This window comes from Bufo gargarizans, chromosome 4 (assembly GCF_014858855.1).
Source record: "Bufo gargarizans isolate SCDJY-AF-19 chromosome 4, ASM1485885v1, whole genome shotgun sequence".
Taxonomy (NCBI): Eukaryota; Metazoa; Chordata; class Amphibia; order Anura; family Bufonidae; genus Bufo; species Bufo gargarizans.
Window position 1 is genome coordinate 60,360,064 of NC_058083.1, and position 17,557 is coordinate 60,377,620.

At 45.0% G+C, this 17,557-nt stretch overlaps 1 protein-coding gene across 1 annotated transcript in view; it reads left to right on the forward strand.

The window, feature by feature from the left end:
* The window catches only part of LOC122935202 (cilia- and flagella-associated protein 251-like), a 30,385-nt gene extending 17,177 nt beyond the window's left edge, over positions 1–13,208 (forward strand). Inside the window, exons 6-13 of the mRNA XM_044290966.1 lie at positions 3,781–3,808; positions 4,810–5,493; positions 6,115–6,153; positions 6,722–6,895; positions 7,007–7,031; positions 7,223–7,279; positions 7,541–7,573; positions 12,951–13,208. Coding sequence (XP_044146901.1) covers positions 3,781–3,808; positions 4,810–5,493; positions 6,115–6,153; positions 6,722–6,895; positions 7,007–7,031; positions 7,223–7,279; positions 7,541–7,573; positions 12,951–13,208 — 1,298 coding nt within the window. The remainder of the gene's footprint in view (positions 1–3,780; positions 3,809–4,809; positions 5,494–6,114; positions 6,154–6,721; positions 6,896–7,006; positions 7,032–7,222; positions 7,280–7,540; positions 7,574–12,950) is intronic.
* Positions 13,209–17,557: the final 4,349 nt, after the last annotated feature.

The window sequence follows — 17,557 nt, forward strand, 5'->3', positions numbered from 1 at the left end:
GGCAAACTTGGATACCTTGCTTTATCTTTCTTTGTTCTGCTGTGTGCAGCCTCTTGTACCTGATGAAGGGGAGTGATTACCCGAAACGCGTTGTATTGCTGCAAAAAAATACTTGATTCCTGATCCTGGTGACCTGTGGTTTGTCTTGCGCCATGGGATGTTTATCTCTTCAAATACGCACCTTCTTGGGGATTCCAGGGATCTCCGATAAGAAGACTACCTTTGCTGTGGCTGCAGACAACCACCCTCCAGGTTTTCAGGACCCTTCTGATGCGCGTTTATTAGAGTTGTGCCTATAACTAGCACAACCCAACAAGGTGAGCCTTGCAATTTATTTCATATTATCCTGTCTATCCAGAATTACCCTATGGTGCGCACATCTGTTTAATTACAGCACGAATTAAGCCTGTCTACTGAGACTCTGGCTTCGGTCTCGTAGCTGGACTTTCTTAAAGCACTGGTAACTTTGAGCGGGGTGCCTTTGGCTGTTGACCCCCTTGTTATACTCTGTCTTTAAAATGTAAGGAGTCAGGGTGCTTTGCAAGCTGCTTCTCCTGGAAGACTCCTGCTGCAAGAGAGGGGAGATCCCCTTACTGCGACATGTCTGCTCTCCTTCCAATTCTCAACTTCACTCTCGACTGACTATAGCTTCCCACAACCTCTCCCTTGGTAGGAAGAGACTAGCCCACTTCTGCCCAAAAGGGGAGAATGGAATCTCCCCCTAGATCTCTCACTGCCAGATACACTGCTGCCTGCTGGACAACCAGGCACAGTGAATGTACTACAATACATAGGTTACATAGCCATGTTATTAAAGCGCAATATAAAAAAACCTGGAATAAATACACAGATGATTGTATTGGTTAGCCATTAGAGACACTAGCAAGGCATTGGAATGGTAGTGCCCGCTCTGGGGTACTACAAACGCAGTTCCTAAAGTCTTCCACACAACTACAACACATCAAAAAAATTGCCAGTAAACTGTGCATACAATTCAGCCCCTCTTACACAGCAAAACACGTCCTCCTTAAGCTGCAAAGGCAGAATAGCATTCCGCAACATCGCCTGATATGCCGTGTTTTTGCCTGTTGGAACTCCATCCTCCACATGTTGGACCGACTGAAGAGGAAGAGGAAGGACGTAAACAATTTCTTGATGTTGCAGGTGGACAGGAGCACTCCCCTGTGTAACTTCGAAGTTATGGTTGGTAGAGAGAATCTAAATCGCACATCCTCATTCCTATACTTATGACTACTGTACGTAATTTGCAGCATTTCTATTGATGAACCATGGCTATACAGCGCTGGTATCAAACATTTGCTGTGCACTGTTAAGAGGCATTAGTATACAGTTTGATCAAAGAGCATAGGCCCACTTACCACGACAAGGTTGCCTCTTGTTAAGTGGGAACCTACTCTATCCATAGCGCAGTGCCGTGCGGCGACCACCGCGTCTCCACACTGCTCCAGCAGGCAATGGGACCCAGCAGCCACACAGCTACCCCGCTATACAGCGGAGCCACCTAGGCCTCGGATCCCATCACTCCACCAGCACAGCACAGAAACAGCGGCGGCCACCGTCCAGCGCCGCATGTGAAATGGTGCTAAAGGATCACCTGTTCACAGCTTGTCAGGAACTCCAACTTAGATGTGGTAGGAATTAAAACCCTGTGCAGACTACTGCTAATTTAAGTTAAGAGCACCTGTGCCACATGGGGAGGAATGCAGACTTAGGGGGAGGAAAAAATGGACAGACGGCATATAAATCATGGTTGGTAGAGAGAATCTAAATCGCACATCCTCATTCCTATACTTATGACTACTGTACGTAATTTGCAGCATTTCTATTGATAAACCATGGCTATACAGCGCTGGTATCAAACATTTGCTGTGCACTATTAAGAGGCATTAGTATACAGTTTGATCAAAGAGCATAGGCCCACTTACCGCGACAAGGTTGCCTCTTGTTAAGTGGGAACCTACTCTAACCATAGCGCAGTGCCGGTTAGCCAGCGGCAGCTCATGTGTGACAACTGCTGTTTTCTGAGGCCCTTTGAGGAGGCCACTTTATTTCTAAGCCACCAGGACTACGAGATGAATCACATCATTCCATTCCTTCATGTCCTGGAGCAGATGCTGATAAATCTGGCTAACAAGAGGACAGGAGACGTGGCGTCTACATCTCAAGGCCACCTGAGCCCTGTGGGTGCTGAACTGACTGAGGAGGACATTCACGCACAAGCAATGTTTACAGAAATTGGTGTTTTTTCTGCACAAGTGACAGGATAGGAACAGGAGGAGCATGAGGAGCTGGATGACGATGAGGAAGACCAGGCAGATGAGCTCGAGACACTGTGGCAGTATGCAGTGAAGATGGAGGCAGGGAGTCCCTCCAAGTACCTTTCACAATTGGCCAGATGCATGCTTTTAGGGATGACTTAAAGGCTCAAAAATGGGGGCCTTTTTTTTCACCCGCTGAGAGGGAGGATAAACTCAACTAATATTGAGACATCCTATGTAAGTCAGTTGGCTGCTGCCTATGTGCGCCATTGCCTATCCTCGTGAGGGTCTGACTGGGGGGGGGCTCTGCGCTCATGCTCCACTGCAATGAATGCTGCGGGGGGGGGGGTCAGGAGCAGCACCAGCTCCATCAGCAGCAAAAGTCTGGAGTCTCTAATGAGCACTTTTCTTCACCCACCTACTGAAGAAACCACCCACCAACAGCAGCAGCAAGACATGGAGCAGAACCTGACTGTACCCTGCCACCCCACATCCGAGATCTCATGGCCCCATCACTGACCCCATAACTGTTGCCTGCATGGTATATTAATTGTTTGTTAACAATACAGATTTGCAACGTGCAGATGTTGTGGAACTACAAGTCCCAGCATAGGCAGACCGTCTTCATTTTCCATGGCATGCTGGGAGTTGTAGTTACACATCAGCTGGAGAACAGCCGGTTACACATCACTGGTTCAGGTGTCAGTGACACAAAATAGTGAATCAGGAGAAAATTGTATCGATGTCGAGAGCAATAGATACAATGATAATATATGGAGCGGGGATGGCGCCGCCTCAGGGGCGGAGGGCTATACCACTGATATCCCGCTGCTGGTGAATAACTCCCATCATGCATGGCGAAGACCCACTTATGGGACGCTATGGTTATGTGCCTATAGGCCCCAGTGTATTGTATCTGTGGAAAAATGAATAAAGTTTACTGGGAAAAAAAAAGACAAACATAAAAAAGTTTTGGGAGAAATAGCAGCAGGTCCAGAAACAAGCGTCTATTATACAGTAGAATTATCTATAATGTCCTGTCTGTATACCACCTTGATATACATTATATATATACTGTCATCCATTGTACAGGGCTAAAGTGGGAAATTTACATACATTCAATATAGATTACACCTGATTGGCTGCCTCCTCCGGCCACTTTATGATGTCACGGAATACTGTGCTGTTGGCTCCTCCCCACACATTCTGATTGGCTACCTCCTCCGGTCTCTTTATGATGTCATAGAATATTGTGCTTTTGGCTCCTCCCCGCAAATTCTGATTGGCTACCTCCTCCGGCCTCTTTATGATGTTATGGAATGTTGTGCTGACATCACTCACATTATATAAGGGGCTGCAAAGCTGACACTCCCCTGAGGGTTGTAGTTGGTGCTGGAGGTAAGTCTGCTGTGTCCTCAGCTCCTGTTGTGTCTGTCATCTTCTTCTATCATGTCTCCTTCTCTTCAGTAATGGTCGCCTCTTTCCTTTTCCTCTTCTGCAGCTTTGGTTGGTGAATTGCGTAGAGTCAGGTAAGTCCATCTTTCCTGTAAGTGTACAATATGTCTGATTTCTCTCAAAACCTGAGTATAACCGCATGTAGAAGCTTCACAGATGGGCCCAGTAGAAGGGATGCGGGTGGCAGTGGTGTACCTACCGCAGAGGGAGACTTGGTGACTGCTATGGGACGGGGGCCGCTATATGCATTTGCTTTTTCTGCTTCCTGTTGTGTTTTTCCTGCAGTGGTCACTAGGGGGAGCTCACTGTATTCAGCTCACATGCCGTTTGATTGTAGTTTTATAAATCTGTATGCACTGAGCTCCCCCTAGTGGTGGCTGCCAGCTGCTGTGTTATGGAAGTAGGAGATTTGGAAGGGACACTCTGTGTTTTGCTATGTGGATCAGGAATATAACTGCTGGGTTTGCAGACATTTCAGTTGCTATGGGGTCAAACAACCGGAGGCCCATTTCCAGTGAGATATAAGGTGCAGTTAATGGTGACTATAGAGGATGGAAGGGGGTGTGGAAAATAGAATGTGGCCCCGTCCTCAGTGTTATTATAGAGCCCCATGGTCATCTCTGCTGTGTGCATCATTCCTGTGCCTGAACTTCATTATTTTTTCACCTATACAGAGTCTCTGTACTGTGACATCACTGTGTTTATTATCTCTGTATTACCCCAGTACTTTTTAGGTATCGGTAACAGTAAGTAAGTCCTTAGGGTTTTAAGTGCTGGGGAGTTCCTCAGTCGCTGCTATAGGTTAGGGTTTTGATGGTCAGATAAGGGATAAAATGCAAGGACCAATAAGTGAAGACTGCAGATTTGAGGATTGGTCTTGAAGTTTAGATAATACAAAAATATTGATAGAAATGTTTCGTTATAGGCTCAGGTCCTGAGGTATGGGTACAAGTTGAGGATAGATCTGGTAAATAGGGGTTGTCCATTACTAATTTCCACACAACTATTCATAATTTCTATATTAATAGAGCACATAGAGCATGTCCTGGACTCTCACTGTCTTATCTAATTTTAGATTGGAGGAAGTCAAGGAGGTGAAAAAGGAGGAGGAGGAGATTAAGATTGAAGAGAAGGAGATGGAGGATATTAAGATTGAGGAGAAGGAGAAGATTAACATCGATGAGGAGGTGGAGTATGGTAACATCAAGAAGGAGAATGAGAAGATTAACATCTTGGAGGATATAACCATGGAGGATGAGATAGAGGAGATTAACATCGAGGAGTTGCAGGAGATTAACACTGAGGAGGAGTTGGAGCAGATAAACATCAGGGAGGTCGTGGAGGAGATTAAGGTTGAGGAGGCGGAGGAGATTAAGATCATAGAGGCAGAGGAAGTTAAGATCGAGGAGATGGAGGTGATTAAGATCAAGGAAGTTGAGATTAAGATCGTGGAGGTGGAGGAGGTTAAGATGAAGGAGGTGGAGGAGATAAAAAATATGGAGAATAAGATCGAGGAGGTAGAGAAGGTTATGATCAGGAAGGAGGAAGAGATTAAGACTGAGGAGGAGATAAACATCGAAAAGCAGGAGATAGTGGAGGACAATACAATCAAGGAGGTAGAGGAGAAGAACATCAAGGAAGAAGGAGTACTGGAAGTGATGGTGGAAGTTATCAATACTGAGGAGGAGAATGAAGGTGCGGTGGTGGAAGAGGAAGAGTCAGAAGAAGAAAGTGAGGAGGAGAAATATCAGGCTATCATGTAAGTACATCAATGTAAAGTTCTGTATATTGATTTAGGACAGTGATTGAATTGATTAATCAAGAATATGGCAAAGACCCTGTGGAGCAGTTCTCCATAGCAGCTAATCAGGTCACAATTTATATTTTCCAACTGGCTTTCAGAGCTACAATCTGATCTTGCAGTAGTTTTTATAAATCTTCCACACTGTGTAGAAGAATTACTGATCCACAACATGCAACATTTATTGTCCTGAACATCACCCCACATTCTACCTATAGGTAAAGCACCCCAAGGTCAAGAGGTCATATATAATCTATAATATTTCTATCTCTAGATCTGAATATTAATAGATCAAAGTATTCTTCATCCACAGCTCCACCTTCATATATGAGACGTCCATAGTGGAAAGGACACAGTTTAAATCTCCATGTGTTTCAGAGTGCACAGAAAACACACATCAGGCAACCACAAAACATTTCATACAGTCATCAGGCCTCATACATAAAAATGCGGGAAAATGAACACAGAGATCTGATTGGCTGTTACTATGGAAATCTCTAATGATGTCATATTGTATCATGTCTATGAATGAGAATATTCCTAACCTGTAAATATAATCTCGTTGTATTTCCCTAACAGGTGGTGGTGGACGGTGGAGGGCTCCGAGCTGCCAGTAAGGTGATTATATCATAGAATAATAGGGCGATATAGGCGTCTGCCTTACAAGGTGATCGATGAGTTGTCCCCCACCATATGTGGCAAGTATAATTCTAGAAAGGACAATTCTCCTGTGTCCTCTATAGGAAGGTAGAAGGAAAGCTTCTGAATTTAATATCAGTATATTTATCTGAGAGACTCGCTATATAGACGACATTCTCATCATAAAACATTCCAGATGCAAGGGGTTAATTATGTTATGATGTTATGGATATTAATTATTACTAGTAAATGTCATAATGATCACTGGAGACACCAGTCTTGCCACATCTTATATTTGGGGTGTATATTGGGTAGTTCCAGTAACCAGAGCTGTTTTCTATTATAGGATACGAATAGTGAAGAAATTGGAGCCACCCTTTAAGATGGACACTATGTAAGTGTATAAACCGGGCAGGAAGGAACTGGCAATGCTGGAGCCTGGGCAACAGGGGGGGGGGGGGCACAAACTTTTTTTACCTTAAAACCAGACTCCCCTAATAATGGCGAGAACTAAGTCCTGATATAATGTATGTTCTATGTCTAATAGCAAGGAGGAAATAGAACTGGAGGAAGAAGAGGAGGAGAAGAAGGTGGCGGAGGAGGAAAAGGCAGGAGAGGAGGAAGTGAAAGAGGAAAAGGCTATAGAGGAAATGGAAAAGGAAAAGGTGGAAGTAGAGGAGAAAGAGACTGTAGTGGAGGAACAAGCTGAGGACACATCAAGGTGAGTACAGAGTCTATGTATAATGAGCTGATAATATTTCCAGATATAGGTAAATATAACTATGTCATCGGAGCCCATACATTGTTGTCAGAGCTGTTTTTTTCATTATAGACCATTGGACATAGAGGCGATGCCGGTCCGACCAACTGAGGAGACCACCCAGTAAGTTTATAGAATAAGTAAGACTGAATGTTAGTGGTCACATACTTTCCTGCTTTGAGCTCTGCCTCATTTAGTGTCCACAGGACAGTCTCCGTGTACAGAACTGTATAGACTGATCCTGTCATCACATGGAGCTGATCTTATCTACTTTAATCTTTCCTTTAGGACAAGACGCGGTTGGTGGACACCAAATTGTCTGAGAAGACAAAACAAGAGCAGCAGGTAAGTGATAATTTACCTTCAGTCTACCTGTAACTGCCACTTGAAGGAGCTCACTGCATAGGGGTTTACACAGTGAACTCTATGATACATCAGCATGCAATGAGCTCCCCCTATTGGCCACAGAAATAATTGCATAATTTAATGCATTAAACGTTCATGAACTAGGGAGGGGGCAAGATTGTTTTTGGGGCACTAGGACCCCACTGTGTTTGCCGATGCAGGGAATCTTTTTTAAAAATCTATTCTTACTTGTCCAAGCAGCATCAGAAAGAGCAGCAGGAACAGACTAACAAGGTAAGTACACAAATTAACATGACCCCCTGTACTCCTTCTATGAGGGCAAATGCAGAAAATATTTGAGGGTCCCCCGTCAGCATCCTCTCGATAATCCCGAGCAGAGAGGCATCACAGAGGGCCCCTCTCGCTATAGAGGACATTTCCTACCCTCTGGTGAACACTTGACTTTCCCAGAAGAGTTCCCTAAATGTTTCCTCCATTGATACCAGCTGATTGTGGGGGGACTCAGCAGCAGGACTCACCGTAATCAGCTTGTATCTCTAGGACCTACTACCCCTCTCTTCATCAGTCCCCACTGTCACCACTTGACCTGTCCACTCTCATGACCCCCCTCCGGTCTTATCTCCTGCAGATGCCTCAGATTCTTCTGCTGCTGCAGTTATGATGACACCGGCGAATAAGCGGAATATGAGATGTCTGGTCCTCATGGCGTCCTCAGCAACACCATGAACTTCACCTGAAGATCTCAACAAAGAGGAGAAGAATATGAAGATGGTGCTGGGTCCTGTACTGGAGGAAACTGCTGACATCAGAGGAAATCCCTTCAATAGAGGCGGCTGGAGGGCAGGCAGAGGACACACCAACCATGTCTTCCCTGCATCTCTGTGCACAGACATTATCTGATGGCTGCCCTGAGTCCCCTTTATATGGGGACATACATCCTGCTGCCCGGACATAGATATAAGAAGAAATACATGTAATAAAAGATAGAATATAGAAATCTAATAAATGGAGAAAAACTGAAATAAAGGATAAAAAGTATAACAGTCCATTATCTCTCGTTTAGAAAGAAGGAGAAAGGGTTTGATGAAACACATAACTCCTGGTTACAGGCCCGAGGTGCGCTTGTCTTATCCCCTTCTACGGAGACACCACAAGAATTCTTCATGGCTGAACATCTTCTGGACTCTTTTATATATAGTCTCATTGTCAGATGCAGATGTCATAAATTAAATTCTATTGTTGGGGCAATAAGACGGGTAAATTATTAGCAGCCCTTAATAAATCTAGTCAACTTTATAAGCCAGTCATCTAGTTGCAGAACCCTCTGACTGGCACAGTTACTGCTAATCCTGTATAAATTGCCTAACTATTCAGTGATTACTATGAAGACCTCTACAGGGCAGTCTCTGCTCTCCTCCCCATTATTAAAGTGGTTATCCAGCTTTAAACCTCTTAACAGATGCCTTCAGAGTGTCCAGACCTGAGGTGGTGTTCATACTTATCTGGTCTCCACCACTGGTTTCTGGCTTCATCGCTCCACATCCACCTCCGCAGGTCCGGGGTCCTTGAGAATCAGCATCCTGTTGACGAGGTGGCACATGACCGCTGCAGCAAATTACTGTTGTTTCCCAGAGACCCTAGACCTGCATAGCCATGGAGCAACTAAGCCGTAACGTAAAACAGTAAGTATGACCACCCTACTGTTCCGGTTGTACAAAATTGTACAAAATTATTTGGGCCCATCTGCCAAACATCAAAGCAATCTCTATAAGACAGGAATCTAACATTATATACTACCTGTTCTAGTACCATACTGGCCGCCATAAAATACAGGAAATGCCGGTTCCACATGCATGCTGGGTCCATACTCGCATACATGTTGGTACCTGCATTCCCTCGATTTAATGGAGGCCATTATGGCACAAAAAATGTTAAAAGGCAGAGTGGACCCAGCATACACGTGGAACCTCTATTCCCTGAATTTTAAGGCGGACCATATGGCACTACACCAGGTAGTATTTAGTGTTAGGTTCCCATCTTATAGAGATCGCCTTGACGCCGGCAGATAGGCCGAAATAATTTTGTACAAAATGTATTTGCCAAGAATCAGAAATTTACAAAATAAGCATAGTATTAGCACCAGAACAGTACCAGATTGCCCCCTGAAGCCTATTTGCCATCAACACTGGAGCGAGAGGTCCTCCTCTGCTCCAGAAGGATCATCTGGGCAGAAGGGGCCACAGCCTCAGGCAGGCAGGAAACCTGCACTATCGTATCACAGCTGCAGGATATAGAGTGGCTGCCTTAGCTTCAGCATCAGAGGTCCTGTGATGCTATTCTTTTTCCCCTTTCCTTTCTCAGGTTAATCAAAATTAGCTGAGCCATGTTTTATTAATGTTCAAACGATTTACAAACCGGATTCCCAAAAAGTTGGGACACTAAACAAATTGTGAATAAAAACTGAATGCAATGATGTGGAGATGGCAAATGTCAATATTTTATTTGTAATAGAACGTAGATGACAGATCAAACATTTAATCCGAGTAAATGTATCATTTTAAAGGAAAAATATGTTGATTCCAAAAGTAAATTTGAGCATAACGAAGAGCTGGAAGACCAATTAACACTAATTAGGTCAATTGGCAACATGATTGGGTATAAAAGAGCTTCTCAGAGTGGTAGAGGATCACCAATTCCCACAATGTTGCGCAGAAAGATAGTGGAGCAATGTCAGAAAGGTGTTACCCAGCGAAACATTGCAAAGACTTTGCATCTATCATCATCAACTGTGCAGAACATCATCCGAAGATTCAGAGAGTCTGGAACCATCTCTGTGCGTAAGGGTCAAGGCGGTAAAACCATATTGGATGCCCGTGATCTCCGGGCCCTTAAACGACACTGCACCACAAACAGGAATGCTACTGTAAAGGAAATCACAGAATGGGCTCAGGAATACTTCCAGAAACCATTGTCAGTGAACACAATCCACCGTGCCATCCGCCGTTGCCAGCTGAAACTCTACAGTGCAAAGAAGAAGCCATTTCTAAGCAAGATCCACAAGCTCAGGCGTTTTCACTGGGCCAGGGATCATTTAAAATGGAGTGTGGCAAAATGGAAGACTGTTCTGTGGTCAGACGAGTCACGATTCAAAGTTCTTTTTGGAAATCTGGGACACCATGTCATCCGGACCAAAGAGGACAAGGACAACCCAAGTTGTTATCAACGCTCAGTTCAGAAGCCTGCATCTCTGATGGTATGGGGTTGCATGAGTGCGTGTGGCATGGGCAGCTTGCATGTCTGGAAAGGCACCATCAATGCAGAAAAATATATTCAGGTTCTAGAACAACATATGCTCCCATCCAGACGTCATCTCTTTCAGGGAAGACCCTGCATTTTTCAACAAGATAATGCCAGACCACATTCTGCATCAATCACAACATCATGGCTGCGTAGGAGAAGGATCCGGGTACTGAAATGGCCAGTCTGCAGTCCAGATCTGTCACCTATAGAGAACATTTGGCGCATCATAAAGAGGAAGGTGCAACAAAGAAGGCCCAAGACGATGGAACAGTTAGAGGCCTGTATTAGACAAGAATGGGAGAGCATTCCTATTTCTAAACTTGAGAAACTGGTCTCCTCAGTCCCCAGACGTCTGTTGAGTGTTGTAAGAAGAAGGGGAGATGCCACACAGTGGTGAAAATGGCCTTGTCCCAACTTTTTGGGGATTTGTTGACACCATGAAATTCTGATTCAACATATTTTTCCCTTAAAATGGTACATTTTCTCAGTTTAAACTTTTGTTCCGTGATTTATGTTCTATTCTGAATAAAATATTAGAAGTTGGCACCTCCACATCATTGCATTCAGTATTTATTCACGATTTGTATAGTGTCCCAACTTTTTTGGAATCTGGTTTGTACTAAAGGAACAAACTGATGCACTAGAGCTCCTTGTGCTTCCTTCACTTGTCAGGAGCGCCCTGTTGTCCGAGTCCTTTAGGACACAGGGCGTACCTGTACGCCCTGTGTATTTCCGATCACCGCCAAGAGGCGGGCAGTGATCAGAACAGAGTGCCGGCTGAAATAATTCAGCAGGCATCCTGTGACAATGCCAAGAGGGGTCCTGTGACCCCCCTGTATTGGTGATCGCTGCAAACCGCAGGTCAATTCAGACCTGCGGTTTGCAGCGTTTACTGGTCATTCCGGCGGCGATTGTGGAAGCCATCGTGTCCCCGTGCTGCTGTAATGGGGACCCGACGGCATGGAAGACAGCGCGATGCCTTTCTTAGGCATCGTGGCTGCCTTCCGGTGGAGAATGCAGAAGTATTGGAATTAATTGTAAAGGGGATCAGAATACAGAAGTATTGGAATGAATTGTAAAGGGGATCAGAATACAGAAGTTGAAATCCCAGAGTCGAACAAAAAATAAAGTGTAAAAAAAATAAGTTAAATAAATACATTTTTCAATAAAAAATTCAAGGTTTCAAGTAAATAAAAAAGTGTCTTTTTCCCAAAATTATGTAAAAAAAGATTTTTGTAAAAAAATAGGGAAAAAAAGAAAAGTAGACATATTAACGTATTGCCGCGTCCGTATCGTTGGCTCTATAAACATATCACATGACCTAACCCCTCAGATGAACACCGTCAATATTTTTTTATAAAAACGGTGCTAAATAAACAAATTGTTTTGTCACCTTACATCACTAAAAGTACCACATCAAGCGATCAAAAAGGTGTATGCCCCCCAAAATAGTGCCAATCTAACCGCCACCTCATCCAGCAAAAAATGAGCCCCTACCTAAGACAATCGCCCCAAAAATAAAAAAAATATGTCTCTCAGAAAATGCTTTTTTATGTTAAACATAAAAAGAATTAAGAAAAGTAGACATATTAGGTATCGCCGCGTCTGTAATAACCTGCTCTATAAAAATATCACATTACCTAACCCCTCAGATGAACACTGTTAAAAAATTTTTAATAAAAACTGCGCCAAAAAAGCTATTTTTCCATATCATCACCACGACGACCATACAAGGAGATTGACCCCTGACCTCTGTAGGGGCAGGAAGCAGAGAAAGGTTTAAATGCTCCCCTCCCACCACCAAACACCAGTGTTTCCTGTCCCTACAGAGGACAGGGGCGTAGAAAGGTCTCCGCAGGCAGCTGCCGTGGAGATGAAGATCCAGAAGTGGGGAGTCGCGTACCTGCTTCAGCGGGGCCCCCTCCTGTCAGCCCGCGGTCCCGCACCAACGCCGGACAGGGGGGGGGGGAAGGGAGAGACTCGCCTCCGGTTTCATCTGGGGCCTGCTCCCGGTGCACGGAACGCCCGCGGGTTCATTGAAGCCATGCCGGCTGTGCGCCCAGCGCCGGGCGGCGCTATATAAATTCGTCACTTCCGGGTAGCCGGACGTTTCCGGAAGTGACGCGGACGGATTGGGGGCCGGTCTCAGGAGGCGGGAGAATTCAAATAGATTCTCCTACCACAACGTCCTGCGGTGAGTACATTCCCTATTCTGGGCTGTGTTCAGGATGTCTGCATCGGACCATACAGAGGCCTCTACTCTACCGTCTGTAAGTTCCCCATAGGGGAGAGTTTTTCTTCCTCTCTCACCAGGGCTTATTATTAATGAGGGTTCTCTTGGCTTTTCCAGACTGCAAAAGATCCTCTGAGAAAACCCAAGAAGTCATTAAAGTGTGTTTCTTGCCTCAAACGACTTCCTGATGACTATCCTAAGAAACTATGCAGGGACTGCATTGCTAAAGTTGTCCGGGAGGAACAACCGTCCCTCATGGACGAGATTAGGTCCATGATGCAGGAAGAGATTGTCTTCTTTTGCGACCTTTTTCTCTCTTCAAAGAGAGAAACCTGTGGAGCGGCCCTGTCCTGTGGTCCCAGAGCCCCCCGCTAAACGCCAAAAACCGGACGATGACGTCTCATCCGACTCTTAGGTTTATGGGGGTTCAGCTTCCTCCTCTAAACATATGGAGGATGAAGACAAGCTCTCTGAGCGGGATTTTTCTGAAAACAGAAGAAAATTTAATTTTTCCTCTGAGGATATGCCCGAGCTCTTAAAAGCCGTCAGAGCTACCATGGGAGTAGAAGAAGTGGCTTCTACGCCATCAGTACAGGATGAAATGTTTGGAGGCCTCAGGGTAAAGAAATCCAGAGTCTTCCCCATTAACGAAAACATCAAAGGGATGATTTTGGATGAATGGGCAGATCCGGAGAAGCGGCTAGGTGTCGCCAGATCTTTCCAAAACCGGCTTCTCTTTGATCAGGAAGAAGCTAAAACATTTAATACCATTCCTAAGATTGACGCCCAGGTAGCTAGGGTCAATAAGAAAACCAGCCTACCATTCGAAGGATGCTTCTCAGCTCAGAGACCCTCTGGATAGAAAGGCCGACGGCCTGCTGAGAAGATCCTGGGAAGCAGCTATGCTCACGCTTAAATCGAACATAGCAGCCACATCAGTCGCTAGATCTATGTTCATCTGGCTCTCTGAGTTAGAGAATAGGGCCACCAGTGATCCCTCAACACATTCCCCTGTTAAAATCCGCTACAGCTTTTTTGGCAGACGCCTCCGCGGAGTCGGTACGGTTTTCAGCAAAGGATGCGGGTCTGTCCAATGCAGCTCGCCGTGCCTTGTGGGTGAAGTGCTGGTCGGGGGACAAAGTATCAAAGTCCAGACTATGTGGTATCCCTTTTTCTGGAGAGCATATCTTCGGACCTGAACTAGAGAAAATCCTAGAAAGGGCCTCCGACAAAAAGAAGGGTTTTCCGGAGGAAAAGGTCTATAAAAGGAAGTATCCCTTTCGTGCCCCTTCCAACCAGGGTAGTCAATACACCGGTAAAGGCAAGTCGGGCCGTTTCAGTTACCCCAAGGGGGGGAGAGGTAGGGCTCCCGCTTCTGTCCCCCAAAAAGGAAATGGAAACCAATGACATCGGGGTGGGGGGGAGATTGAGGATGTTTTTTCCCCGCTGGGAGGAAATATCCTCAAATTCCTGGGCTCTGAGGATTGTAAGGTCGGGTTACAGAATACAGTTCTCGGATCCTCCCCCAGAGAGGTTTCTAGTCACCAAGGTGGCAATCCCAGACTCCAATCATCCCATGTACGTGGGCATCCGGGAATTACTAGTGACGGAAGTTCCTCAATCCGAAAGGGGAGGGTGTTTCTACTCAAACCTCTTCCTAGTGAAGAAGAAGGAGGGTTCCTACCTCACCATAATAAACTTAAAGCGCCTGAACAGATACATCACCTACCAGAAATTCAGGATGGAGACCCTAAGATCTATAGTCCCTTTGCTCCAGAGCAACTCAGTAATGTGCTCGGTCGATCTGACCGACGCCTACTATCATGTACCAATACATCCCAGCTCTCAGCGGTTCTTAAGGTTCGCGGTCAGAGACCATCAGGGCAAGATTCTTCATTACCAATTTACCTCTCTCCCCTTCGGCATATCTTCAGCCCCTCGAGTTTTTACAAAGCTAATGATCGAGGTAGTGGCTTATCTAAGAAAGAAAGGTCTGACGGTTTTTCCGTACTTAGACGACTTCCTGATTTCAAACAGCTCCGCTCATCTCCTGCTGAAAGATCTAAGTTTCTTCCGTCAAACCCTAGAGGGTCTGGGTTGGCTGATCAACATAAAAAAATCTCATTTACAGTGATGAGACACACAGGAGTGGATGACCCCACAGAAGGAGGTGCTCACAGTAAAAAGGAATTGCCCCTCCTTTAAGGAATAATAAAATTATATAGAGTATACTGGGCACTCACACTGTATGTGGAACCAAATAATTAGTACCAGGAGCTTCAATTAATAAGTTTATTAGCATAACCATACATTAACATATATAGGAATATAATGCCCCCACAATTAATATAATAAGAACAACCTAAAAACTAAAATTGAGATATAAAAATAATGATTAATAATAATGGTGGATTATTTGAGCCTCGGTATAACCACAGTACTTAATCTTGATAACTGATCTTAAAATTAAAAGGACGATGCCCACATACTACTAATTGTCCATCAGTGTGACCACATTAGTTGCCTTACGGCTGATGACCTTGATCACTTGCGACGATATATAGGGGCAAAAGTCATTAAATTACTGCCAATGTTGTCTAACTGGAGGATAAGGGTCCGCTGGTTGGGACAAAGTCTCTGCGTTTCTAAAGGTCCACTTTACAGGGAGTGTTTAAAGCGGCGTCCCGCTCTTACTCACTGTTCGGTGATTCCTTTTGCAGTATTCCACTGCTGAAGTTCCGGTTCACTGTGTCGTCAATACCTAGCTCCCAGGTTCATCTGCTGCTGGTCTTTATGGCTCTGGGCACCGCTCCGTTGTAGTGAAGAGCCGGTGTCCTCCAAGCCTATAGTTACCCTGCTTCCACGCTGAGTTGACTTTACAGGCACGATGTTAGATGATCTCGTGCTGGGATCTTGAATGATCACTGTTTGTAGTCAGTCAGTTCGCCGGGATCTCTTTGCTTACAGGATACTTCGGTTTTTTGCAGCGTCAGTCTGGGATAATAGTGCGGTATATTCAACACAGATTTAGATAGGTGGACTGGGGGTCTTGAACCAAACGCGTTTCGGGGCTTAACGTTGCCCCTTCCTCAGTGGTCAGGAGGAAGGGGCAACGCTAAGCCCCGAAACGCGTTTGGTTCAAGACCCCCAGTCCACCTATCTAAATCTGTGTTGAATATACCGCACTATTATCCCAGACTGACGCTGCAAAAAACCGAAGTATCCTGTAAGCAAAGAGATCCTGGCGAACTGACTGACTACAAACAGTGATCATTCAAGATCCCAGCACGAGATCATCTAACATCGTGCCTGTAAAGTCAACTCAGCGTGGAAGCAGGGTAACTATAGGCTTGGAGGACACCGGCTCTTCACTACAACGGAGCGGTGCCCAGAGCCATAAAGACCAGCAGCAGATGAACCTGGGAGCTAGGTATTGACGACACAGTGAACCGGAACTACAGCAGTGGAATACTGCAAAAGGAATCACCGAACAGTGAGTAAGAGCGGGACGCCGCTTTAAACACTCCCTGTAAAGTGGACCTTTAGAAACGCAGAGACTTTGTCCCAACCAGCGGACCCTTATCCTCCAGTTAGACAACATTGGCAGTAATTTAATGACTTTTGCCCCTATATATCGTCGCAAGTGATCAAGGTCATCAGCCGTAAGGCAACTAATGTGGTCACACTGATGGACAATTAGTAGTATGTGGGCATCGTCCTTTTAATTTTAAGATCAGTTATCAAGATTAAGTACTGTGGTTATACCGAGGCTCAAATAATCCACCATTATTATTAATTATTATTTTTATATCTCAATTTTAGTTTTTAGGTTGTTCTTATTATATTAATTGTGGGGGCATTATATTCCTATATATGTTAATGTATGGTTATGCTAATAAACTTATTAATTGAAGCTCCTGGTACTGAATTATTTGGTTCCACATACAGTGTGAGTGCCCAGTATACTCTATATAATAAAAAAATCTCAGTTAGATCCGACAACAAAGATCCAGTTCCTGGGGGTTATTCTGGATTCCCAGAAACAGATAACCTGCTTACCTCAGAGCAAGATACAGGACATCCAGAGGAAGATCTCCATCTTCAACTCAAGGAATCTCTATTCCATCAGAGACTCAATGAGTCTACTGGGGATCCTCACATCCTGCATTCCGTCCGTTCAGTGGTGTCAGATCCACTTTCGAACCCTACAGATGTGGATCCTCAGGGTTTGGGACAGAAGAGAATCTTCCTTAGACCAAAAGGTGATCATCCCTCAAAGAGTAAAGACCTCCCTTCTTTGGTGGAAGGACAAGCTAAAAATCTCCAAGGGGGTGCAGTGGTCAAGGAATCCCTATGCCCAGATCACCACAGACGCAAGCCAGTACGGTTGGGGAGCAAAGGTCGGAGAAGCTTATTACCAGGGAGTCTGGTCCAAATCTTTCAGCCTTCAGTCATCAAATCTCCGAGAATTGATGGCAGTCTGGAAAACTCTAAAGCAGGCAAAGATTCATCTTCAGGGCCATCACGTAAGAGTCCTGTCAGACAATACGACAGTGATAAGATATTTAAACCATCAGGGGGGCACAGGTTCGGGCAGCCTACTGGAGTTGTCGACAAAAATATTCGCCTGGGCCGAAGCGAACGTCCAATCAGTATCTGCAGTCCACCTGAAGGGGTCTCTAAATGTGGAGGCAGACTACCTAAGCCAGGCTAGAATAGATCAC